Here is a 27,169-nt window from a genome sequence, read left to right as displayed (position 1 = left end):
AAAATCATTTAATTCTGAACAAAGAGGCCATCAGTGCCCATTGAGAAATAATGTTTTCTCTCCAGTGGTAGAGGCAGAAGGAAGGTAGTTATCAGAGATACAGGGAACGGACAGAGAAAAAATTAAGACATTGCGTGAGTTCGCTTTCAAGCAAAAAGGACAAGACAATCCGTAAGGGAATTCAGGTGCTCGAAAGTTCATGATTGCTGGCATTTGTTAACATAATTAGCTAAGAAAAATGTCACATTTAAATGGGTAGCAAAGTGTCTTACAGAAAGATGAGTTGAGCACACGCATCTATTCTTGTATATACATTGTCACCTTTGAACAGACATCCTAGTGTTAATCCTAAAGCCTGATGTTCTAAATCACGGGTGGCCAAACAATGTGCAGCCCATAAGCCAGCTCTGCCAGCCACTTGTTTCTGTACAGGCCAGGAGCTAGAATGCTTATTTTCTTAATGATTAAAAAAATCAAAACCAGAACACTATTTCTTAACAAATAAATGTTACATGAAACTCCAATTTCAGAGTCTACGCATAAAGCTTATTAGCATGCGGCCACATCATTTGTTTCCATATTATCTATAGCTGCTACCTCACTACACGGGCAGAGCTGAGCAGTTTTAGCAGAGACTTTATAGCCCATGAAGTGTGAGTTATTTAGTGTCTGGTCCTTTACAGAAAAAGGTGCCAGTCCCTGTTCTAAATCATCTCAATTATTTTAATTTTCAATACATATCACAAAGGAAATGAAATGATATACCTGGCAAAGGTGCTTTCTTAGTTCCCATGATGGGTATTTCCTTCCATAGATCTCCATCATTTTCATTCTCAGCTATCCAGGAATCAACAGGTAAACAAAACCGCTCATATGTGGCTATATTTTCAAGTATAACTTCTTCGAGATACCACCTGGGATTCTTTCCAGTGTTATCATGTCCAATACGTATTTTATAGATTTCACCAATATCTTTGAGATTAATCTGTAACACAAAGGATAAGAGGCAAATAAAACTCCCTACATCTCCAATTTCCAAATTCATATTCAATTTTGAACTCAATACCTACAATTTTTTTGTATTGTAAATACTCCTTACTAATTTCCCTTAGAACCAGTTACTTCAGGGCCGGGCGCAATGGTTCACTCCTGTAATCCCAGCACTCTGGGAGCCTGAGGTAGGCGGATCACCTGAGGTCAGGAGTTCAAGACCAGCCTGACCAACATGGAGAAACTTCGTTTCTACTAAAAATACAAAAATTCACTGGGTATGCTGGTGGCCACCTGTAATCCCAGCTACTCGGAGGCTGAGGCAGGAGAATCGCTTGAACCCAGGAGACGGAGGTTGTGGTGAGCTGAGATTGCGCCATTGCACTCCAGCCTGGGAGGCAAGAGCAAAACTCTGTCTCAAAAAAGAAAAAAAAAAGAAAGAAAGAAAGAAACCAGTTACTTCTAACACCATGATATGCTGTTCTATATGGTGAAGCATGTATCTACTGACCATGGAAAAACCAACAGATTAAATCCAGCTAGTTTTCATTACATCCTTACTTTTAGCAACTCACCATTTACTATCTTGCAATATACATATTTTATTGTAATTATTATTACACACTATTCATTCAGTGGTTAGACCTGAAGAATAAGACAATCTAATGCTCTGGTGTTAAGGCTGAATTTTCCCATTAAAGTGAGATCCTGAGGAAGAGACCATATGTACACCTAGACTTAAATTAGGGTTCACTGGGTTCAAGCTGTGATTCTACAACAGTGTTGGTAATGTGGTTGTATTCCTTTGCACCCCTGTAGAACACATAATTAATCAGTACAACAAATATCCTAAGGTATATTATTCAGGATAAGCAATATTTTTCTTTTGAAAATTCCTACAAGGGTCATGTGAAAAAAATTGATCAATTATGTACTACATTAGTTTCCAATTTCTGCTGTAACAAATTACCACAGATTTAATTACTTAAAATAAGACTCATTTATTATCTTCCATTTAATTCCATGAGTCAGAAGTCCGGGCACCACGTGGCTCAGTTGAGCCTCTGCTTAAGACCACATAGGCTGAGATCAAGGCACTGGGTGGGCTGGGCTCCTCCTCGGAGGCTCTGGGGAAGCTTCTGCTTCCAAGCTTATTCACGCTGTTGGCAGGATCTTGTTCCTTGTGGCTGTAGGATTGAGGTCCCTGTTTCCTCGACATGTGGCCCTGTTCATCTCCGAGTTACCAAGGGCACGTCAAACCCTTCTTATGCTTGGAATTTCTGCTACCATTGGGAGAAAAATGTGTGCTTTTAGAGGCACATAGGCCTTAGAGGAGGCCCACCTCTATAAACCAGAATCATCTTCCTATTTTAAGGTCAGCTGATTAGCAACCTTAATTACGTCTGCAAAATCTATTTGCCATGGAACATAACATACAGTAGTCATAAGAGTAACACCAGGGCCAAAGATCATGAGGCCAAAATGCTGACTGCCACATACTATAATTAGAAACACTTTAATCTGCCTTCTGGTATTTTGTCTGCCCTCACCCCACAGCGACCTGCAACATCTTTTCTCCCTTTGGTATTACCATAAATGGTCACAGTAGTTACCCCAGTTATGCAGACCTGCTACATTTTGCTACTAAAATATTTTTCTTGATAATAATCTTGGATTGTCATATTGATGATAATTGTTCTGAACAAATTCTGTCCTGTAGTCAAAATGCTCTCTAGGTGCACAGAGATAGAATTCATCACAGTCAAGCTAATAGTTGGTCCCCTCCTATTATTTCTAGAACAATGTGATTATAGGAAGTCTACCACATAGAAAAAAATGTTAACATTGGTGCTTAGTTCAGGTAAGTACGAGACCCCTAAAATCCTTCTCAAAGTTACTGATAGAAGGAAATATGATAGAAATCAGTAGCCATGCTCCAACATGCACCCTAAGGCAAAATAACATGGTCTCTACAACCTCAGGTTTTTAAATCAGACAGACGTGAGTCTGAAAGTTAGTTCCTTGTGCCCTGGCTGGCTATGTGCACTGCAGCAAGTTTTTCAACCTCTCTAAGCTTCAGTGCCCCCATCTAAACATAACAATAGTACCAATCTTACAAAGTATGATAGAAGTCGATAAATAGAGCAGCTATTGTTTTATCAGTCAGAATTTTGTACTAATAACAAAAAGAAATGGTATAAATCCATCTATTCTAAAGACAGGACAGAAAATGGGTCCAAGCACTCACAGAAAGAAACTAAAACTAGGGTTTGGCTATCAAAAGTAAAATTTAAAATGGATAAATCCTGTGTCTAATTCTGTTGGTAATTTACAAATATACTTGTAAATAATAACTGAATTGTGTCATGGTATCGAAACCAAATTATCCATAGATTGTGCATGCTTGGGTTAGCCAAGCAGATGCAGAACCAAAATGACTGTATTATAACATGGCTAGTGCTATAGACTGCTTCCAAATTGCTCCTAACATATTAGTCAAATTCGTTTGGAACTGTTCGTTCTGGTTTAATTAATCAACCTGAGTCACTTCAGGTTTAGTCAAATAAAAATGTAATATGCCTAGAAATTGTTCTTGCACATAACTTTTTAGTTTTCTACCTTTAACTTCCTGCATTTGAAAACACACAAAAAAGGACAGTGTTCCCAAAATGTAGAACGATTTTCCTCATAAACATGGGCCACATCACTGCTCAGTTATTCTCCACAAAGAGAATTATGCTCAAAATTGTACATAGTCATATATAGCCATAGGTTAAGATGAATTTTATTTTTTGAGATGGAGTCTCGCTCTGTCGTCAGGCTGGAGTGCAATGGCACAATCTCGTCCCACTGCAACCTCCAACTTCCACATTCAAGGAATTCTCTTGTCTCAGCCTCCTGAGTAGCTGGGACTATAGGCATGTGCCACCACCCAGCTAATTTTTGTGTTTTACATAGAGACAGGGTTTCAACATGTTGGCTAGGTTAGGCTCGATCTCTCCAGCTCGTATTTCAGTCGCCTCTGCCTCCCAAAGTGCTGGGATTACAGGTGTGCGCCACCACGCCCAGCCATAAAATTGTTCTTAATCTGAGGACCAAAGCAGCCTATGCACTAAGAGCCACAGGGTCAGAATCAGAGAGGTAGAAGAAATATGGAAATAAAGTCCATTCCCATTGCATTAATGTTGCATACTGAAAACTGAAATAGTACCAATAAACTCTCATTACATAACCAGAGCCTGAAGACAGAATAATTATCTGAAAATGCCTGATTCGGGTGATTGAAATTATTAACAAAACAGAGTTAAATCTACACTGAATTTAAGGAAGAAAATAAAGAACTCTGTATATGCATCACAGTTTTTCATAATTCTACTTATTACATGCACTACTCCAAGAAGTTAAGTGTGTGGTAAATAGATCAGATCATTTAAATATTTAACAAGTTCTGACAAACACTGTTCTAAGCAAGTGTATAAACAGATATCAAAATTCATATGGGAGGACAGAGATGAGAATGAACTCGATCAATTCAGAGATAAGTAAGCAAAGCAGAGGTAGAAGAAAACCATGGTGACGTGATTCAGCGAAAGCACCAGAGGTAGCAAAGGATCTGAACTTAGAAGAATACGTAGTGTGTCTGTGAAAGAGAGAAGATGGGAACCAGCATGAGCAAAACAAAGAGGAATGAAAGCGCTTATCGAATTTGAGTGAATTGTTCTGGATAATTTAAATCTTAAAATTGTATTATTTCTGTTTGAACAAAGTCTAATATACTTTCAGGTGTGGTAGGCACTTAACAGATATAAATGCTGCTGCTAAGAAGTGGACCTGGAACAGGTGTTGTTGCAGCCTCCGGGTATGGGAATGTCCAGCTTAACACCTGAGGGTACTGGTTTGGGGCAAAGGGACCCGTGTGCAAGCCCAGGCACTGAGACTTTCTGGCACCAGGACATTGGGCAAGTTATATCATCTCTCTATACTTCAGTTCCCTCATCTACATAATGAGATCATAAACAGCCATTTTGCTAGAAGGTTGTGAGGATGAGTGACACATTACAGGAGCCCCCTATCCTTGGGAGGTATACTTGGAGACTCCTAGTGGGTGTCCAAAACTATGGACAGTACAACACCCTATATATATATGATGTGTTTTCCTATATGTACGTACTTAGAATGAAGTTCAGTTTATAAATTAGACATAGCAGGAGATTAACAACAAAAACTAATAATAAAATAGAACAATGATAACAATATGCCAGCATTACTACTCTGGAACTTTGGGGCCATTGTAAAGTAAAATAAGGCCGATGTGAATGCAAGCACTGTGATACCACCAGAGTGGGTCTGATGGCCCAGAGGGCTGCTAAAGGGCTAACTAGCAGGTAGTAGGCATAGCATGGACACACTCCTCAAAAGGATGATCACATCCTGCGCAGGATGGAGTGGGATGGTGTGAGAGTCCATCTCACTACTCAGAATGGAATGCACTTTAAAATGTATGAATTATTTCTAGAATTTTCCGTTTAATGTTTTTGAACTATGGTTGATCTCAGGTAACTGAAACCACGGAAAACAAAAGTGCAGATAAGGGGGGGCGGCTACTGGATATCAATCAGCAAAACTGGAAAAATACCTACAGATTAGGTACTTGATAAATGGGGGTGATCATAGTAATCATTCTTATCATTACTAAAGGGGATCAGAGGATGAAAGTCATGAATACCATAAGAGAAAGACACTAAAGAACATCGACGTTCATTCTACAGACATTTTGTTTTTCCCTGCCTTTGACCCTCCAGCACTGAGCTACGTGTTCAGGTGGGAGGAGGAGAGACCTTAAAGGGACCAGTCCTCTCTATCCACGATGTCTTCAGGGTCCGCCCCCTGCCCCCAGCACAGCCTGGGCTCTGAAGGGGTTTTCTCTCCAGCATGGAATTCCCAATGAAAGGTTAGTCTTAACTAGAAGAGACACCATTTATGGGAAGCAAGGCATGAGAGGAAAAGCACAGAGCTTATCATCAGAAAATCTGGCTGGAGGTCTGCATCTTCTCACCTCCCTTCATAGCCCTGAGTCTCAAGTCCCTGTTTAGGAAAAGAAGGCTTTTGTAAGGACCAACTTAGATAATCTCGTGCAAATATTTTGTAATCTGTACACTGGCATTCCTTATAGGTCTTAGAACAGACCACAAGTTAGGCAGGTGTGGAGAGGCTTCTGCAGAATAACCAGAAGGACTCACATTGGTAACTGGGTTCACACCACCATGGAGCTTCTCTTCAAGCCCACTTAAGTGAAACAGCTGGAAAGTTATACAGTCATTTGAGGACGACTCAAGAAAGAATTTGAAGATTGTCACAAAAAGGGACACTTTCACTTGTTAATGGTAAATAAAAATATTATTAGTGTGAAAAATCCAGAAAAGATTCTCCAAGTTAAAAAATCAATAAAACACATTCCCTTTTCAAATTCTACAGTAAAATACCTATTTCACATTTTCAAAAATGGAGGCATTTTTAAACAAAAATTCCACAGCATACTAGAGGATGGTCAAATATAGAAGTAAAAAGAAAAACCCTGCATCTCCAAGGCAAACAACATGATCTGTGAATCCTCATACACGCAGTTTTTTGGAAAAAAAAAATTCCTCTTCGGGTAACTACTTTTAGATGTAACCCTTAACTGAGACATTTGTGCCCATGTAACGATTGCCTTGTTGAATTTTTCTAAACAGGATACCCTAAATCCACATGAAATTTTAGTATTTTTTTCAATAAATGGTAAGTTATTTTTACTTACAAGCAAATTTCATGTTGTGCAAAGTCTGTATCCTCTGTGTAAGACACTTTCATAAGTTGAAAAACACACTGGAACACCAATTAGCTTTATGATCACTGAATTCCATCTGGGGCATTTTAACTCAGAGTCTCAAGTCATCTAGGACAGCTCATTTTACATATTGATTGCCTTTCAAAGAAATACTATAGTTTTCAACTCAGGGTAGGAATATAGAAGTATAGACTAGAAACCTAAGTTCTAACAAGTTAGAAACACTAAAAATTGTTAGGGTCAATTTTAAGAAGAAGTGACACCAGAAAAAAAAAAAACCTCCCAAAGCATAGACAGTTTGTTATATTACACAACATGAAAATATGATACTCTTCTGTTACACACATCCTAGGTAAAACTTCCTCATGAAATAACTGAAAAATAAAACTTTCCTGCCTTAACGAGTAAATGATACTTAGATGTTTTTAAAAAGGGTATAAGGGCTTTATGGCTGAGAATTCAGGTTTCCTTCTGAAACTAAACACAGGTCATTGGTTTAAAAAATGCTTTATTCTTTAGTCTTGGTGTCATTCACAAAGCTGAGTTCAAAAGCCCTTTCCTCAAAAATCTTAAAACGCTTCAAGAATCTAAATGATCGCAGATTCTAGTGGGTTTTTCCCTGCACAGAATAACATGTTTTCCTAGTCCCGAGCCCCTGATTCTAACCTTGACTTTCAGAGGGAGCAAATATGTCACGCATTTGATTATCTACTGTTACAATGCCTCTGAAGATTTAGGAGCACTATCACTAAATAATTCTGGGTACCTTAAATACCCATGTCTTATTTTCCTGAGAAAATTTAAACTTAAGAGTTAAGTTTCAGTCTTACATCTTTAGCTTTAAGTCCTTTGTTCATTTTTAGCATTCCCTACTAGACCCTTAACTCCTTGAGGACCTTGGCAGAAAACAGACTGCCATAAACATTTGTTAAATAAATCATATAGCTAGAGATTTTTTTTCATTTCATGTGTTTTCTTCATTCTCTTTGGCTTCTATCAAAATTTTGGTGGGCATACAAATCTGATAATAATTTGCAAAATTGTGATGATTTGTTATAACCTTTTTCTTATAAGTATCTGAGTCCCAGTAACTGGGAAAAGGCTCTTACGAACACTTTGACACTTTTTTTTTTTTAATTTAACAATAACAGTTTGTAGTCCAATTAACTGCTATTTAAATGAATGAAAAAATATGGCTTTTATTTTGTTATGCAATCTATATTTTCAACAGTGAATGATTTCTATTGGAAAATGAAGTCCTGATATCTTTATGAAGGAGTTGTATGATTTAGGTTAAAGCCAAGTTCACCTAATATGGGTCTTTAACTTTTTTTTAACATAGAAGTCATATTCTTCTGGATTTTGAAATGAACCTTGATACATCCTGGCGAACTATAAATGGATTGTAATCAATTCTTTATGTAGGTTCCACTTTTATTCTAGAAGAGTAACTTTTTTTGACCTAACTTTTGAGCAACAACAATAATAAATTATCCTTGAGGGCACTGCAAAACAAACAAAGCAGGCAGGAAAACCAGGGATTTGACCTTAAATGAGAGAAAAAAAAAACCTTACCCTTGAAATAGCCAATATCTACATTTGTATAGCTCTTTGCCTGAGGGCATTTCCAATTCTGCAAGAAACAAGGAGGCTGAAACTCAAGCAGAAACGTAGTCTAATCTGCTGAAGAATGAGCAGAATGAATGTGGAACTAATTTGGAGCTACCAGAGTAGCTAGAAATTGAGAGGGGAGATCACAGAAAGGAGGGAACAAAAGTGGGTGAGCCCCCAAATATGTATGTAAGTGCAAGTCAAATCCTAGACCAATGACTAAACTATTCAAACACAGTATGACTACAAGGAGCTCAGAGAGAAAACAAGTCAGAAGGCTAAAATAACTGAGTAGCAATTCCAGCTATTACTTACCACAAATGACTTAAGGGAAAGACTTTAGAGTTACACCAAGTTATAAAAGCATGATATATTCCCAAGAATTTCCATCAAATCCCCAGAAGTACCATGCATTAGACATGACAACTACATCTCTTTAGGAAAAAGATTCTCTAAGGATAAAGATCAAATAGCCCTGTCTTAACAAGGTATAAAAACAAACCTCTACATTCAAGGTGATCCACAAATTAACAGCACTCAACATTCTTCAGAAGACTATAAACAGAATCCAGAGTTACTGCGCTTTTATCCACAAGATCTAGTATGCAATCGAAATTACTAGACATATGAACAAACTGCACAATGTCAATTTTTAAAAGGGCTAATAAAAATAGACTGGCAAATAACATGGATGTTGGAATTAGCAGGCAAGGATATTAAAATATAGTGAATATGCCATATAATCCATAAGAAAATATCTCTTTATATTGAGTAAAGAGATAAGCATTGTCAAGAGCTATCTAGAAAATATATTAAAAAAAATGAAAATCTTAGATCTAAAATATACAATAAGTGAAATAATAATTAATGGAATAAAATAACCAATTGGACACAAAAAAGTCCGTACACTTGAAGACAGTTAATAAAAATTCATATTGAAATATATAATAAAAAATTACTAAATCAATTTAACAGCACCTCAGCAACCTGTGAGACAGTATCAATTAAACTAACAAATATATAATTAGACTCCTGGAAGGAAAAAAGAGATTGAATAGAGGAGAGAAAAAAACTTAAGTATTTATTAAAATTTTCCAATTTTGACCAAAAACAGCAACCCACAGAAAAAGCAATCATTGTGAATCTCAAGCAAGATATATCTAAAGAAACACACCTAGACAGATCATAGTAACTGGTGAAAAGGAAAGAAAAATTCTTAAAAGCAGCCAAAGAAAAATACTATTTTTATATAGGAGAATAGTAATAAGAATAGCTGCTATTTTTTGTTTTAGAAATAATGGGCCGGGCGCGGTGGCTCAAGCCTGTAATCCCAGCACTTTGGGAGGCCGAGGGGGATGGATCATGAGGTCAAGAGATCGAGACCATCCTGGTCAACAAGGTGAAACCTCGTCTCTACTAAAAATACAAAAATTAGCTGGGCATGATGGTGCATGCCTGTAGTCCCAGCTACTCGGGAGGCTGAGGCCGGAGAATTGCTTGAACCCAGGAGGCAGAGGTTGCAGTGAGACGAGATCGCGCCATTGCACTCCAGCCTGGGCAACAACAGCAAAACTCCGTCTCAAAAAAAAAAAAGAAATAATGCAGGCCAGAATACAATGAAGCATCTTTTAAGTTCTAAGAAAAACTTAACATTGCCAATCTAAAGTTTTATATCTAGCAAAAATATTCTTTAAAAATGAAGGTACAATGAATATCTTTTAATTCAAAAATTAAGGTAAGAAAATTTATAACTAGCAAACTCATACTATAAAAAAAGGCAAAGAGAAGTTCTTCAGGTTTCAGAGAAATAATACAAGGTGGACATGTAAATGTATAGCAAGAAAAGAGAAGTATGGATATAGTAAATATACTACATATAAAAGGGTATATATGAAACACAATTTTTCTTCTTTTGTTAAATTTTATACAAACCAATGGACTGTTTAAAGCAAATATAATGAGGAATAGGATTTTTATGTTTTATGGAGTTTGTTATGTATGTAAAAAATATAAAATACATAACAATAATAGCACAAGGGATTAAAGGCATATGCGTGGGATAGCACTTTTTAAAGTTTATTATATTATATGTGATAAGAATGCATATTGTAATGTGTACATAAACCACTAACAGCCAAATAGAGGCACAGTTAATAAGCCAAAGGAGAAGATATTATTGAATGAAAAAAAATAAAAAGAAACAATAAGTTATCCCAAAATGAGAAAGAAAGGAGAAACAAAATAATACATAAGATTGAGGTATCCAGAATATATAAAGAATTCTAAAAACAACAATAAGGTGCAGCCACTATGGGAAAATATTTGACAGTTCTCATCAAATTAAACATAGTATTATCATGTGATTCAACATTCTCCTGCTGGGTATATACCCAAAAGAACTGAAAACAGGTATTCAGACAAATACTTGTACATAAATATTCATAACAACATAGTCTATGCAGCCAAAATGTGTATACAAACCAAATGTCCAACAACTGACGAATGGATAAACAAGTTATGATATATATAAACCAAGGAATATTATTCAGCCATAAAAAGAAGTGAAGTACTGATAGATGCTTCAACATAGATAAACCTTAAAACATTATGCTAAGGGAAAATAGTCAAATAAAAAAGACCATGCACTCAATGAGTCCATTGATATAAAATATCCAGAAACAGTCGATCCAAAGAGGCAGAAAACAGATTCCTGGTTGCCAGCCAGAAGAGGGGGGAGAATGGAGAATAATTGCTGAATGTGTACAGAGCTCTCTTTTGGGGTGATGAAAATGTTTTGGAACTGGACAGGGTAGTGGCTGCATAACATGAACCACTAAATGTACTAAATGCCACTGAATGATATGTTTTAAAATGGCTAATTGTATGCTGTGTGAATTTCAACTCAATTTTTTAAAAGAATAAACAGACCAAATTTTTTATTTAAATGGGAGAGATGATCAGACTGTGTTTGAAAAGTAACATCTAGCAATATGCTATATATAAAAAATGTACCGTATAAATACGCAGACAGCTAAAAAAGGAAAGGATGGAAAATGAGAAACCAAGAAAACACAAAGCTTCAGAAATCTGCACGTGTACATTAACATTAGACAATGGTGGCTTTAAGAAGAGGAGTATTACTAGAGACACACAAGGTCATTTTATGACGAAAGGGTCAATTCAGCAACTAGATATAACAATCCTAAGTGTGAAGGTACCTACTAATAAAGCTTACAAACGGGAAGAAAAACTTGATGAAAATAAAAGGGATAGACTAATTTGCAATCATACCTGGAGATTTTAACACCCTTCTCTCGATAATTGATAGTTACAAAAAAGTAAGTAGAAATATAAGCCGGGCGCGGTGGCTCACGCCTGTAATCCCAGCACTTTGGGAGGCCGAGGCGGGTGGATCACGAGGTCAAGAGATCGAGACCATCCTGGTCAAAATGGTGAAACCCCGTCTCTACTAAAAATACAAAAAATTAGCTGGGCATGGTGGCACGTGCCTGTAATCCCAGCTACTCGGGAGGCTGAGGCAGGAGAATTGCCTGAACCCAGGAGGCGGAGGTTGCGGTGAGCCGAGATTGCGCCATTGCACTCCAGCCTGGGCAACAAGAGCGAAACTCCGACTCAAAAAAAAAAAAAAAAAAAAAAAAAAGAAATATAGAAGACTACCAATACTATCAACTAACTTGCCCTAAGTGACATTTAGAGAACATTATATCCAAAAGCTTCAGAATACATATTCTATTTTTATTCTCTCTAAGGACATCTAGATGTGTAACTTTTCCAAATTAAAGGCATATAAAATTTTAATTCAGAGAAATTTATACTGGTTTATGGGAGAAAGTGCTGTCCTTTCCACCGCCCGCCCCTGCCACCGAATCATTCCACATCATCTATTCATACAATTCTTAGTAAATTTTCAGATCAAATAAATGAGAAATCCAGTAACTTTTCTCACAAGATAAGGGAAAAATCTAGTGACTTAAAGTCTTTCTGCTTATTTACCCAAATGGTTTTTTAAGATTTACTTGGTTCGGTCAGTTTTGAAGAACATATACATTTGTTGATCTTTCTGTATTATTTTTGGAATGATCATAGATATACCAGAGGTAAAATGGTCTCAAATACCTATCCTGAACATCCACAGAGACTCCTTGTATTCATCTAGAATACTGATTATGTAGTTCCATCATAAATATATCAAAAGCCAGATGTTCTCTTGATGTTGTCTCCTCTAAAAACATATTCATGATTCTTCTGCTTTCTACATTTTATTAATACCATAAATATAAATTTTATTGATTGCATTTATAATAGATGCTTTTATTTTCTGGTTTCATCTAAATTCTCTAATTTTCAACAAAGCATATTTTTAAAAACACATGCTCTATTTTCCAAAGTTCCTATGATGTTTTGGAAAACTTTTTGGTGGAGCAAGGGCTAACGAAGGACATATGGGATTAGCCATTGCCAGGAAGAAGAGGCAGGTTTACCATGAAGGTTTACATTTCAAGCCCAGCAAAACCAAATGCACCTCCTACCTAGAAATTATATACAGTCATACACCGCATGAGAACGTTGGGGTCAATGATGAATCGCATATATGCAGTGGTATTGTAAGATTATAATGGACGTGACAGGAGGTCGAGATCAGCCTGGGCAACATGGCAAAACCCCGTCTCTACTAAAAACATAAAAATTAGCCAGGCGTGGTGTTGAGCACCCATAATCCCAACTACTCGGGAGGCTGAGGCAGGAGAATCACTTGAACCCAGTGGGGCAGAGGTTGCAGTGAGCTGAGATGGCACCATTGCATTCCAGCCTGGGAGACAGTGAGACTTCATCTCAAAAACAAAAAAAGAAGAAGATTATAATGGACCTGAAAAATTTGTATTGCCTACTGACATCATAGCCGTCATACTGTCGTAGGGCACACATTACTCACATGTTTGTGGTGATGCTGTTGTAAACAAACCTACTGCACTGCAAGTCATATAAAAGTATAGCACATACGATTATGCACAGCACATACTTGGTAATGATAATGTCTTAGACTGTTTGTGTTGTTTAAAGGAATATCTGAGGCTGGGGAATTCATATAGAAAACAGGTTTATTTGGCTCCTGTCCTTCAGGCTACACGAGAAGCACGGCACTAGCATCCGCTTCTGGTGAGGGTTTCAGGAAGCTTCTACTCCTGGCAGAAGGCAGAGGAGCCCTGCCGAGATCATGGTAAGAAAAGAAGCAAGACAGAGGGGGAAGGTGCCAGGGTTTTTTTTAACGACTAGTTCTCTGGAGAATTAAGAGTGGGAACTCACTCACTCCTGAGAGACTGGCACAAAGCGATTGATGAGAGTTCTACCTTCATGACTCAAAACCTCCCAGAGGCCCCATCTCCAACCCTGGGGGTCAGATTTCAACAGGAGGCTTGGTGGGGCCGAACAAATCATATCCAAACCACAGCAGATAATAAATGATTATGCTACTGGTTTATTTATTTACTATACTATACGTTTTGTTATTTTTTTAGAGTATATTTCTACTTATGTTTTAAAACTGACTGTAAAACAGCCTCAGGCAGGTCCTTCAGGAAGTCTCCAGAAGAAGGCATCATTATCGTAGGAGACGGCAGCTTCATGCATGCTTTTGCCCATGAAGACCTTCCAGTGGGGCAAGATATAGAGGTGAAAGATAGGGATATTCATGATCCTCACTCTGTGTAGGCCCAGGCTAATGTGTGCATCTATGTCCTACTTTTTAACAAAAAAGCTTAAAAAGCAGAAAAAAATGATTATTAATTACTTTTTTTTGAGATATGGTTTTGCTGTCATCCGCCAAGCTGCAGTGCAATGGCGTGATCTCAGCTCGCTGCTACCTCTGCCTCACGGGTTCAAGCCATTATCCTGTCTCAGCCTCCCTAGAAGCTGGGATTACAAGTGCCTGCCACCACATCTGCCTAAATTTTGTGTTTTTAGTAGACACAGGGTTTCATCATGTTGGCCAGGCTTGTCTCAAACTCTTGACCTCAGGTGATCTTCCCATCTCAGCCTCCCTTAATTATTTTTAAAAATAAAAAATGTAGCCAGGCACAGTGGCTCATGCCTGTAATCCCAGCACTTTGCAAGGCTGAGACAGAAGTTCAAGACCAGCCTAGGCAACATGGTAAAACCTCATCTCTACAAAAACATTTGAAACTTAGCCTGGCATGGTGGCACGCACCTGGAGTCCAGGCTACTTGGGAGGAGGCTGAGGTGGGAGGACTCCCTAAAACTAGGGAGGTGGAGGCTACTGTAAGTCGTGATTGCACCACTGCACTCCAGCATGGGCAACAGTGAAATCTTATCTCAAAAAAGAAAAGGAAAAGAAAAAAAATGCTTATACACTAAAAATATCAAAAAAAAATGTTTGTACTGCTGTACAATATGTTTGTGTTTTAACCTGAGTTATTAAAGAAAAGTCAAACAGTAAGCTAAGGTTACTTTGTTATTAAAGAAAGAAAAATATTTTTTATAAACCTAGTGTAGGGCTGGTGTCCAGTATTTACATAAACTGGTGTGCAGTAATGTCCTAGGCCTTCACATTCACTCACCACTCACTCCCTCATCCAAAGCTACTTCCAGTCCTGCAAGCTCCATTCATGGTAAGTGCCCTATACAGGTATATCATTTTTTATCTGTCATACCATATTCTGTACCATTTCTATGTGTAGATACATAGTAGTTATCATTGTGTTCTAAGTGCCTACAGTACTTAGTACTACAGGTTTAAGGCCTCAAATCAATAGGCTATCCCATATAGTGTAGGCATGTAGCAGGCTAGACCATCTAGGTTTGTGCAAGTGCATCCTATGATGTTTATACAATGACAAAATTCCCTACTGACACATTTGTCAAAGATATCCCATCTTTAAGCAATGCATGGCTATATTAAACTCTGAACATAAAGCAGGAAAAGTTTAACGTAGATCTTTTTTTTTTTTTTTTTGAGACAAGTTTCACTCTTATTGCCCAGACTGGAGTGTAATGGCACAATCTCTGCTCACCACAACCTCTGCCTCCTGAGTTCAAGTGATTCTCCTGCCTCAGCCTCCTGAGTAGCTGGAATCACAGGCATGCACCACCACGCCCAGCTAATTTTGTATTTTTAGTACAGACAGGGTTTCTCCATATTGGTCAGGCTGGTCTCAAACTCCCAACCTCAGATGATCCACCTGCCTCGGCCTCCCAAAGTATGGGGATTACAGGTGTGAGCCACCACACCCAGCCAATGCAGATCTTTTTAATGATCTTTTTTGTAAATATTTTGTAGGGTTTGGATTAAGTGACATATATCATGAGGACTTGGCAGTTTTCTTTAAGTTTGTAAAATATACATTAAATTGGAGACTGAGTTTATAATTGTATTTGATGTAACAAAATATTTCTGCAATTTTGATAGGGGTTTAAATTTTGTTTGCTGTAATACTTAAGCAACTCATTTATATTGATGACAGAAATGCTTTATAATGGTTATTCTCTAAAAACTGAGTGAAACAACTTGTATCTTCAAAGAAATATCATGGAACAAAGAACTCCACAGTAGGCAAAGCTAACAATTTCAATTATGCATAGACTTTGGTGGTTAGACAGAAGATAAATCAGTGCTATCCCTCAAAAGCATTCCTCCAGGAGGTGGCAATGGCAATGCAGACAATGTTGGGGGCACAGCCATCTACATTATTCCCCAAATACTGCAGCAAGGACTTGTCCTTCTGTTCATGATGCCCTTCCTTTTCTTTTTTGACTACAAAAATTTTTCTCACTCTTAGATTCTGCTCACATGCCAGCTTCTCAAATGTGGTTGCTTATCCCATGTGTTTCAAACTTGAGTCACTTGTCAGACTAAGCTGCCTTTTTCTCCAGTGGAACAATTCTTATTACATCTTTTTTTATTTTTTGGGGTTTTTTTTGTCAGGCTCACACTGTCACCAAGGCTAGAGCACAGTGGTTACAATCATGCCTCACTGCAGCCTCCAACTCCTGGATTCAAATGATCCTACTGCCTCAGCTTCCCAAATAACTAGAACTACAGGTGCAAGCCATTGCATCAGGCTGAATGTGTTTTTTTTTTTTTTTTTATTTTTTTTTTGTAGAGACAGGGTCTTACCATGTTGCCCAGGCTGGTCTCAAGCTCCTGGCTTCAAGCACTCATCCTCTACTTTGTCTTCCAAAGTGGGATTACAAGCATGAGCCATCTTATTACATCTCTTATATAGCTGAAGCAAAATAGGTAAAGGAAAACTTGATACAACTAAAAAGGGAAATAAACATATCCACAAGTATTGTTGGAAACCAGAACTTCCATCTCTCAAAAATTGATAAAACAACTAGACAGAAAATCATGAAGGATACAAAACTAACACCAACAACTAAATGGGTCTAACAGACGTGTAGAATACTCCACCCAACAGATAGGAGTTGTCTGTCATATATGTAGTTTGCAAATATGTTGTCCCATCTGAAGTGTGTCTTTTCATCCTTTTAATGGAGTTTTTCGCAGGTAAAAGTTTTTAATTTTGATGAAGTCCAGTTTATCACTTTTTTTTTGATGGATCATGCTTTTTATCTCTAAAAACAATAATACATGCCCAAGAACTCTAATCTCTATGCTCTTTATTTACTTTTCTTGAGTTATTGCGTTATTTCCTTTTCCTGTTATTGAGTTATTCTGGTTAGAACTTGTACCACTGCGTTGAATAAGAATGCTGAAGGCAGACAGTTTTGTCTTGCAAAACTTTTCCCTTAGGGGAAAAGCATTCAGCTTTTTGCCATTAAGAATAGTGTTAGCTCTGAGTTTTTTGTAGAAGCTCTTTGTCGATTTGATATTCACACTTTCTCTGAGAGTTTTAAAAATTATGAATGGATGTTGAATTTTGTCAAATGCTATTTCTGCATCAGTTAACGTGATCATAGAATTTTCTTAGCTTATTAATATAATAGGTTACAACTGACTCATTTTCAAACGTTTAACCAGACTTGTATGCCTAGGTAAATCCTACTTGGTCATGGTACGTAATTCTTTTTTTGTACATTACTGAATTCTATCTGGTAATATTTTGTTAAGGACTTTTGTATTGACATGTATGAGGAAAATTATTCTGCGGTTTCCCATTTTTGGGGATGACTTTCTCTGGGTTTAGTGATCAAGGTAACAATGGCTTCGTAGAATGAGTTAGACAGTATTCTCACTTATTCTGTTTTCTGGTAAGGACTGTGCAAAACTAACAATCATTTAAATATTTGGTAGAATTCTCTAATGAAACCATATATGGGCCTAGAGATTATTTTCTGTGAGTTTCTAAATTAAAAATTCAATTTCCTTGCTGATTACATGGCTATTCAAATAATCTACTTCAATTTATTTCATATTGCGTGAGTTGTATTCGTTTTTTTCAGGAAGTGATCCATTTTATCTAAGCTGGCAAACTATGTGTAAAGTTGTTCGTGGTGTTCCCTTATTTTCTCTGCAATGTCTACAGTATCTATAGTGAAAGCCCGTTTCATTGCTAATATTAGTAACTTATCTTCTCTCTTTTTTAATTTGTTAGTTTTACCAGAGGCTAAATACTCAATATCAAAAAAGCACAAACAATCCAATTAGAAAATGGGCAAATGATATACAGAGATATTTTACCAAAGAGGACATAGGAATGGCAAATAAGCTCATGAAAAGATGTTTTGCATTAGGGAAATGCAAAAATTAAGACCACGATGAGATATCACTGCACAACTATTAGAATAGGTAAAATAAAAGTTCAGTGACTATCAAATGCTTGCAGGGATAGGAAAAATACCTCAGATCTCTCATATAGTCTGGAAAACGCTTGGACACTTTCTTTATAAGCCATACATACACTACCATACAACCTAGTAATTGCATTCCTGGGAATTTATCCCAGAGAAATGAAAACCATGTCTGCACAAAGTCTCATACACATTTATTCTAACATCTTTATTTATAACGGCCCCAAACTGGAAATGAACAAAATGTCCTTTAATAGGTGAATGGTTAGATAAACTGTGATATATCATACCATAAAATATTACTCAACAATAAAAAAGAACAAACTGGCTGTGCACGGCAGCTCACGCCTATAATCCCAGTACTTTTGGAGGCCAAGGTGGGTGGACCACTTGCGCTCAGGAGTTCAAGACCAGCCTGGTCAACAAGGTGAAACCCCATCTCTACTAAAAACACAAAAATTAGCTGGGTGTGGTGGCACTCACCTATAATCCCAGCTACTCAGGAGGCTGAGGCATGAGAATTGCTTAAACCCAGGAGACCGAGGTTGCAATGACTCAAGATGGCCCCACAGAACTCCAGTCTAGGTGACAGAGGGAGATTCCATCTCAAAAATCAAAAAATAAAAAATAAAAAAGGAACAAACTATCGATAAATCCAACAACTTGGATGGATCTCAAAGGCATTATATTAATTTAAAAAAACAGTGCCATTCTCAAAAGGTCACATGCTATATGATTCCAATTATATAACATTCTAAACATTATTAAGATATAAAACAGAAGCATGTTTGCCAGAGACGTTGGTAGGAAGGGTGGAGGTGGGGGAGCTGTGGCTGTAAAAGGACAGCAGCAGGGAGGGCTCCCTCAGGACAGAATAGTTCCAGATCTTTATTGCAGTGTGCGTGTGGCACGGGGGTGGGGGTGGGGTCACATGAGTGCTCTACACCTGATAAAACAGCATAGAACTATGCACACACATTGTACCAAGGCTTAGATGTTGAACTATTACTATGTAAGATGAAATCACTGGGGGAAAATGGGTTAAGGGTACACAAGACCTCTCTATTATCTTTGCAACTTCTGAGGAATTAGTAATTATTTTAAAATAAAAGTTAAGAAATTTGCTAATTAGCATTTTGTTACTATTAGCAGAGCCACCTGGAGGTCTCATCCTAGAAGATGAGAGATTGCATGTGTGTAGTTAGCGCTCTTCTAGGCATTTGGCTAATTCACCATTTTGGAGCCCACAGTCAACCATTCTTTAATTGGCTAATGTTGATGCCTACAGGGCTGAGGCAGTCCTTCCTCATCTTGGTGTAATACCTGCTTTTTCATGGACTACTTGGATTACTCTGCGTAATGTTCTGTAGGTTTCTCTTCCTTTCCACAGACATAGAAACAAGTTTGTTTTTTATACTCATAAACAGATATGTAATTAAAATGAGAAGCAAAATACTCATATATTCAAGATAACCACAAAATAAATGTGCAGTTTGAATTTTAATACATTTATATCTATAGAAGATATAAACAATTTACAAAATGTAGAAGAGATGGAATTTCCCTATTATTTAAACTAAATTGTTCATAATTTGTTTTTTTCTAATTTCTTTCTTTCATAGTCCAGGTAACAAAGAACTATGCTAGACTGAATGGCATCAATATTTTTATCCAAAGTCATAGTAGATACACTGAAAGATAAGATTCCTACAATCAAATATGCTACTCTCCAGATAAATTTTCTCAGTAGTATTTTGCAGAATGTTTACATCTTTTAAAGAAGTGAATTTATTAAAATTTCAAATGGCACAGGGCTTTACAGGAATCTCATTTATTAACACTCTTTTATTTATTAAAACCAATAAATAATTAAACATAAACTATTATATATACCTTTCTCCGTATTACAACTACACTTTGTACACTTTATAGTCACTTTTTTCTTTCAAATATAATTACTAATGCATGGCTTTTCACAGCCTCAACTTGTTTCAATTAACAATTATGATTATCACTATTATGATGATGGTCTTTGCAGCTCAGCCAATGGAAGCCTTAAGTTTGCTCTTCTGTCCTTTAGCATTGCCCCTGACATTTTTGAGCTATTGTTGATTTCAGACAACAAAAGGATATTCCAGACCAATCCAGTTTTTTCCTTGCTTGAACCAATTTTCCTCCCAGGTACCCCGACTCTTTTTGGTGGCATGCCTTATCAGGGGCAAAATACGGGCAGGACAGGACGCAGGGGAGCTGGTGGTAGATGAACAAACAGCTGCCACTTGAATAATTAGTGGTGACAAATTAGAAAATAGGCATCTTTTCATGGCCATGAGTTCATACTAATTTTTTCCAATGTAATACATTAAGTTGCTCTTACAGTGTGAGATTTCAGCCACCACTGAGGCTGACTAACTGGTAGTTTAATCTGCACAACCAACGTAAGAGGTAAATGTCTGTATCCCCTTTCTACAGAGCAGAGTACCAGGTTTAGAAAGTACTAAATTGGTCTCTGTTGTGTAGTAAGGCAGAATGCAGAATCAAACGTCCATAATTACTAGAATTTATTTTAGATAACATAAGCCTATTGAAATCCATGTCAATATGTTCATGTAAGTCATTTGTGCGGGTTGTCAAGCATCTATTTTTTCTTGGATGTTCACCTGTGGGATTATCCTTAGCTTCCCAAAAAGCTATCAGAGTGTATCTGAGTGTGTGCATCTCTTTCCACTCATTTCAAGCCCTTTCATTTATATATGATAGCCTTTCTACAACTACAGAAGGTTGTTTCCATCATATTTTGGGTGGTTATTACTACATTTCCCCTTGTTTCTTCTTCTAAAATACCTTATTTACCATTTGTTCTCCATCTTCTGCACCTATCTTCTTTTCTCTCCTTTTCTATCTCTCTTTTTCATTCTGGGAGGTAATTTCTGGCGTGTCCCTCATCACTGAGTTCATCTTTGGCAGTGCTATTCTGTATTCGTCTGCTTTAAATATGACTTTTTATTCTGTTTTGTGCTTTTGTTTCTAAGCTATCTCCAGCTTCACCTCTCATCTTGCTGCTTTGTCTAAGGATATTTTCTCCTCGTGGATTCTCCTGCAGATTCCTAGGGGTCATGTTTTCTTTAACTCTTCTGAGGACGCCAATCTCCTGAGTGTGTTCTGGCGAGGAAGTGGAGAAAGATGGCCGAATAGAAACCCGCAATGATCCTCCACCCCCAGGAACACCAAATTCAACAACTGGCCACATAAGAAAACACCTTCATAAGAACCAAAAGTCAGGTGAGTGAATGCAGTACTTGGTTTTAAGATTATATCAGGGAAAGGGGCACTGAAGATGGCAGAAAAGACAACCTTGATGTGCCCACACCAGCCTTCCCCACCCCCCACAGCACACAGAGAATCCGTGTGCTTGGGGGAGGGACAGTGAAGTGACTGTGAGACTCTGCCCCATCACAGTGGAACACAACCCAGAGCAGAATTCTTCCAGTGCCCATGAAGTGAGCATTTACAGCAGTCCAAGCCAGAGGGGAATCCTCCACCCCAGCAGCAGAAACTCAATTTCCAGCTAACTCTACCACCAGCAGACTAAAGCGGTCTAAGGTCCTGTATAAATCTGAAAGGCAGTCAGGCCACAAGGACTGCAATTCTGAAGCAACTCCTGGTGCTTCACTGGGCTCAGAGCCAGTGAACTTGCAGTGTACACAACACAGTGCAACACAAGCTGGACTGGCCAAGGGAGTGCTTGCCTCACCCCTCCCCTAACCCCAGTCAGTGCAGCTCAGGAAGAAACTCCTTCCACTTGGGGAAAGGAGATGGAAGAGGACAGAGGACTTTTGTCTTGCTGCTTGGGTACCAGCTCAGCCACAATAAAATAAAGCACCAAGCAGATTCCTAAAGACCCTGATTTCAGGTCCAAGCTCCTGGATGGCATTTTAGACCCATCAAGGGCCAGAAGCGAAGTTGCCCTGAAAGGATTAACCAATCCTGGAAGGATTTGCCACCTGCTGACTAAGGAGCCATTGGGCCCTGAATAAAAATCAGTGGTACTCAGGCAGTAGTCACCATGGGTCTTGGGTGAGACCCAGTACTTTATGTACAAGTACTCCCAGCACATTCCCAGCTCAGAAGTGCTTGTGCCACCCCTCTCTCAACTCCAGGCAGCCCTTCATGGAGAGAGAGGCTTCCTCTGTTTGGGGGAAAGTAGAATGAAAGACTCTGCCTGGCATTCCAGATAATTTTTCTGGATCTTACCCAAGCCCACCACGGTGGTAACTCCACGAGTTTGTTGGAGTTGCAGCGTTGCTGGGCTTCTGGTACCCGCTAATGCAGATACTGCTGCAGTGCCCAAAGACTTAGATCACAACACTCAATTACTTTTGAATACCTGGAGAGCCTTCTCACAAAAGATGGGTACAGACAAGCTCAGACTGTGAAGATTAAAATGAATGCCTAACTCTTCAATGCCCAGACATCAACAAATGTTTACAAACATCAAGAACATCCAGGAGAACGTGACTTGCCCAAGTGAACTAATAAGGCACCAGGGACTAATCCTGGAGAGACAGAGATATGTGACCTTTCAGACAGAGAATTCAAAATAGCTGCTTGAGGAATCTCAATAAACTTCAAGATAACTGACAGAAGGAATTCAGAATCTTATCAGAGATATTTAACAAAGTTATTGAAATAACAAAAAAGATCAAGCAGAAATTCTGGGGCTGCAAAATGCAAGTGGCATACTGAAAAATGCATCAGAGTCTCTCAACAACAGAACTGATTAAGGAGAAGAAAGAATTAGTGAGTTTGAAGACAGGCTATATGAAAATACACAGAGGAGAAAAATGAATAAAAAAGAAGGAAGCATGCCTACGGCATCTAGAAAATAGCCTCAAAAGCACAAATCTAAGGTTATTTGTCTTAAAAAGGAAGTAGAGAGAGAGAGAGAAAGTTATAATGACTGTGTTCTGGGCCCTGCCGTGTATTTCACCTCCCCCCATCCCCACCCCTCCTCTGTAACATCCTCACATAGTGAGCAATGCACCCTGAGTTCTCTTCTCTGCTCCCACTTAAGCCTTCAGACCTGAAGACTCTCCTCACAGAACGCATTCCATCATTGCTGATTTCCTTCTTTTGCTCTATGGTTTCTGGGATTTGCAGTATTTGCCTTGTTCTTAGATCCTGTCAGTAAAGGTTTTCTCAGTTAAAGAAAATGCAGGGTAAATATTAATTTGCTTCTCAAAGTAGATCCACAGGACAAAGACAGGTAGCTGCCTTTCTCCAGGGGGCATAGACTCTAAGACTCAAGTTCCAAGAACCAAGGCAAGGACACTCTGACACCCCTTCCTGCCTTTCCTTAGACAGGAAAGGGTGTCAGAGTATCCTTGCCTTGGTTCTTGGAACTTGAGTCTTTACATCTTGACTGAGCTCCACTTAGAAGTCCTTCTGCATCAAGAGGTCTGTCATTAGCCTTAGTTTTCTATGTTGGAATTTTTCATTATTACTGAATCTGCATGTTTGTTGTGACATAGCTGCTACTTTGAACAAAAAGTCTCAAACTAAGTAAATCTGATAGGTTTTTATAAAATAGCATCTCTTAGGGTTGATGGAAGTGAGAGGACAGCAAATCTCCTGTCAGAACAGGCCATCATTAGCATAAGGCTTATTTCAGCTACAGTTTGCATTTTTGCAAAGACACTATTTATTGAATCCATTTCACAGTTGAGGAAATTGAGCTAAAGTAGCTAGTTGGAGGTTGCATAGGACGCATGCAAATGAAGAACGCAGAACTTCAGTGAACATTTGGTTTAAAACTGTCAGTCAAATTCATGCCTAGCCAAAGCAGCGTAAGATGACCTTGGCGTGAAAAATCACCTAAGCAGTTGTTGTTAACATACTGCATCTTTGCAATGTTAAAAAGGATTGAAGATTTTTGGGCTTTTTCCTGTTTTTCTCTAATTTTATAGGAAAACTCTGGTAGTGGGCATTTCATTTGGTCAAGTTTTATGACAGAAAATACAAGCTCTGTAAAAGACAGTCACATTTCCCAATTATGCTTTCATAGTTCCTTTGTGAAAATAAAATTGAGTGCATATTAATTGTGACTTTCTCTGCTAGTGGAACTTTGCAATCCTACCCCTGAGTCTAATAAATTAAAATGAAGAGTGCAAATTATTTTTAGAGAAAAATGTTTTACTTTATGTACATCATACCTCTGTAAACATCAATAGAGTTAACAGATGAAATAATGTGGTGTTCTAGAGTCATTTAACAAAAAGAAAGTCTTCCTACGTAAGTGAAGAAATTGTTTATTCCTCACTTATTAACATAATTTCCTCTGTATTAAATGTAGTTTTATTTTGCTCACAGAAATATACTCTATTTTCCACAGAGGTGCCAACATTTTCTGTAAAGTTTTCAAGCATTCCCCACCATTACTCTGACTTCACCCATTCAGTTTCACTCCCTACCACTCTTTGCCTTCTCAACCGGCTCATCTGTCACCATGGCCAACATCTGTGGGCTTTCCCCATCAGTATCTTCTCTCCTAACACTCCCCAGGCTCACAATGTGTGCCCAAGTCTCCCCTCCGCCTTTCCAAGCCTTGGGCAAAATCCAGCTTGATCCCATCTTCTCCAAAAGCATCCCCAAGACACCAACCCTAACCTGATCTTCTTTTCTCAGTTCTCCCAGTTCATAGCCATTGATTCAATCTGTCTCTCAGTCATCTAAAAACATTTAGTGAGTGCTTATTAACTAACAGTCATTGTTCTAGGGATTGGGAAGAGACGATGAAAATAGACAGGGTACCTATCCTTATGGAACAGACTTATGGAGATGTCTAATGAGATGAGACAGACAATGAACGCAAATGAGAAATAAAGCAATGACATGCTCAGTCCTCTGAAGAGACTGAATGGGTGGTTATTCTAGATAGGCTGGCCAGGGAAAGGCTCTCCAAGAAAGTGATATTCAGGCTGAGATCTGAATGAAAAAAACATACTCTCCTTAGCTAGTGGATTATCAGGGGAGAAAGCATTGCAAGCAGAGGGGCTCACTACCTTAGCCATTTCAAGGTTCTGCAGTGGAAATGAGTTTGGAGTGGTCAAGCTTGGAGCACAGAGAAGCTCCCTGGGCTCTTGGGACCTGGGAGAAGCACAGAATGGATGAAGGATGTGAATGTAGCTCATTCCCTCAGGCAGGGATGTGAAGCCATGTGGGAATTTAAAGCAGGAGACAACATGTTCCGGTTTCTGTTTTTAAAAGATTTCCTTACTTTGGGATGCCAAGGAAGGCAGATCACGAGGTCAAGAGATCAAGACCATCCTGGCCAACACGGTGAAACCCCGTCTCTACTAAAAATACAAAAATTAGCTGGTAGTGGTGGTGTGCACATGTATTCCCAGCTACTCAAGAGACTGAGGCAGGAGAATCACTTGAACCCGGGAGGCAGATGTTGCAGTGAGCTGAGATTGCGCCACTGCACTCCAGCCTGGTGACAGAGCAAGACTCCATCTCAACAACAACAACAAAAAAGATTTCCTTGACTGTTCTGCAAAAAGATAAAATAAGAAGAATATTTTATTCTGTAAAGAAGTAAAAATAAAAGCCAGGAGACACAATATAAGAGACTTGTGCATGAATCTGAGCAAGAGAAGGTGGTGATGCTGATGGCAATGTTGGAAATGAAGGCAAGGAGAATAATCCTAAATATCTGGAGTATATCTTACGCCACATATTTTATCTAACAAAATCCTCAGTTTCTTAGATTGAAATTCCACCTTATTTGCCTTTATATTTCCAAGTTAAAGCTTTTCATTGAAAGTCCAGTCAAAGTTTGGTAGTTGCATTTTTTTTCCTGGCTTTTATACCTATTTGACCAAAGCAGGGAACTCCTTCCTCTGCCTTTGCTTTTAATGGCCATTACCATTTTCCATGTCTGCAGTAGTATGGGGCTTTTAGCCTTAGAGAGACCTTTTTGAAAAGCTCCTGCTATTCATTTTTATGTGTTCTTAATTTTGCCCCTTTATGCATTTTAGAACGCAGCTTTCAGAATTCCAGTTCATCAAAGAAATCTCTATGTAATCGATGACTTTATTAAACACTTTTCCCTTTTCTCTCATTGGGAGTGTCTATAATTAGAGGGTGAGGGTTTTATTTTTAACAATCAACCTTCCTTGTAAGCCGAATCCCCTAAGGCTTTACATTTACACCTATGAAAAAACAGTTAGGACTCAGCAATCATCACAAAGCTAGTAGATAAGAGATCTGTATGCTCAGAAAGTGTTATCGTCAAATTGGGATACATCAGTATGCTACAGGTTCATATTCATGGTGTATTAAAATTTCTGAAGTAATAATACCACTCAGAGCAAAGGCAAAATGTTCATGTCTAGACATAAGTCAATCCCCATTATAATAATTACTACAGCTGAGCCAAATATGAACTATCTTTCTGAAACTGTTAACATTAGCAAACAGAACTTTAAGTCAGACATCTATTTTTAAAATCTAAAATATTGGCCTGGTATTCTGCATTCTGTCTCTCTCTGCAGACACACAAACACAAAACACACACATACACACACACTCCCTTACTTTTGTTTTTGTAAAAATGCGGTAAGAATTAAAAGGTTGGAAAGAAGCTTCTAATGCTATCCAACCCATCTGTCTGCCATTAAGAGGTTTTAAAATGGGCCATCTTAGATTTTGAAGAAAATTCCAGACTTCCTTTATATCTTAATATTCACATTTATGTAAGGAATATTGTTACCAAGCTACATTGTCTAGAGTATAGCAAATCAATATTAGTCCTATTCATAGGCTAGAATATTTAAAGTGCACTCTTTACTTGAGTTGATTCAAATGTTCAGTATTGGTTAATTGATTATTTTGGTATTTCATTTAATAAAGGTATAAGAAGAGAGTTTTTAATTAACTTATTTAATAGCT

General features: G+C 38.1%; 1 protein-coding gene across 1 annotated transcript in view; it reads right to left on the bottom strand.

The window, feature by feature from the left end:
- Positions 1-27,169, bottom strand: part of RP1 (RP1 axonemal microtubule associated) — a 310,814-nt gene that overhangs the window by 33,133 nt on the left and 250,512 nt on the right. The window contains exon 27 of the mRNA XM_032296101.1: positions 766-985. Within this exon, the coding sequence (XP_032151992.1) occupies positions 766-985 (220 nt within the window). The remainder of the gene's footprint in view (positions 1-765; positions 986-27,169) is intronic.

Source organism: Sapajus apella, unplaced genomic scaffold (genome assembly GCF_009761245.1).
Source record: "Sapajus apella isolate SASKATOON/1434 unplaced genomic scaffold, GSC_monkey_1.0 scaffold35, whole genome shotgun sequence".
Taxonomy (NCBI): Eukaryota; Metazoa; Chordata; class Mammalia; order Primates; family Cebidae; genus Sapajus; species Sapajus apella.
Note: the sequence above shows the minus strand (reverse complement) of the source record. Positions and strands in the feature narration are given on the sequence as shown.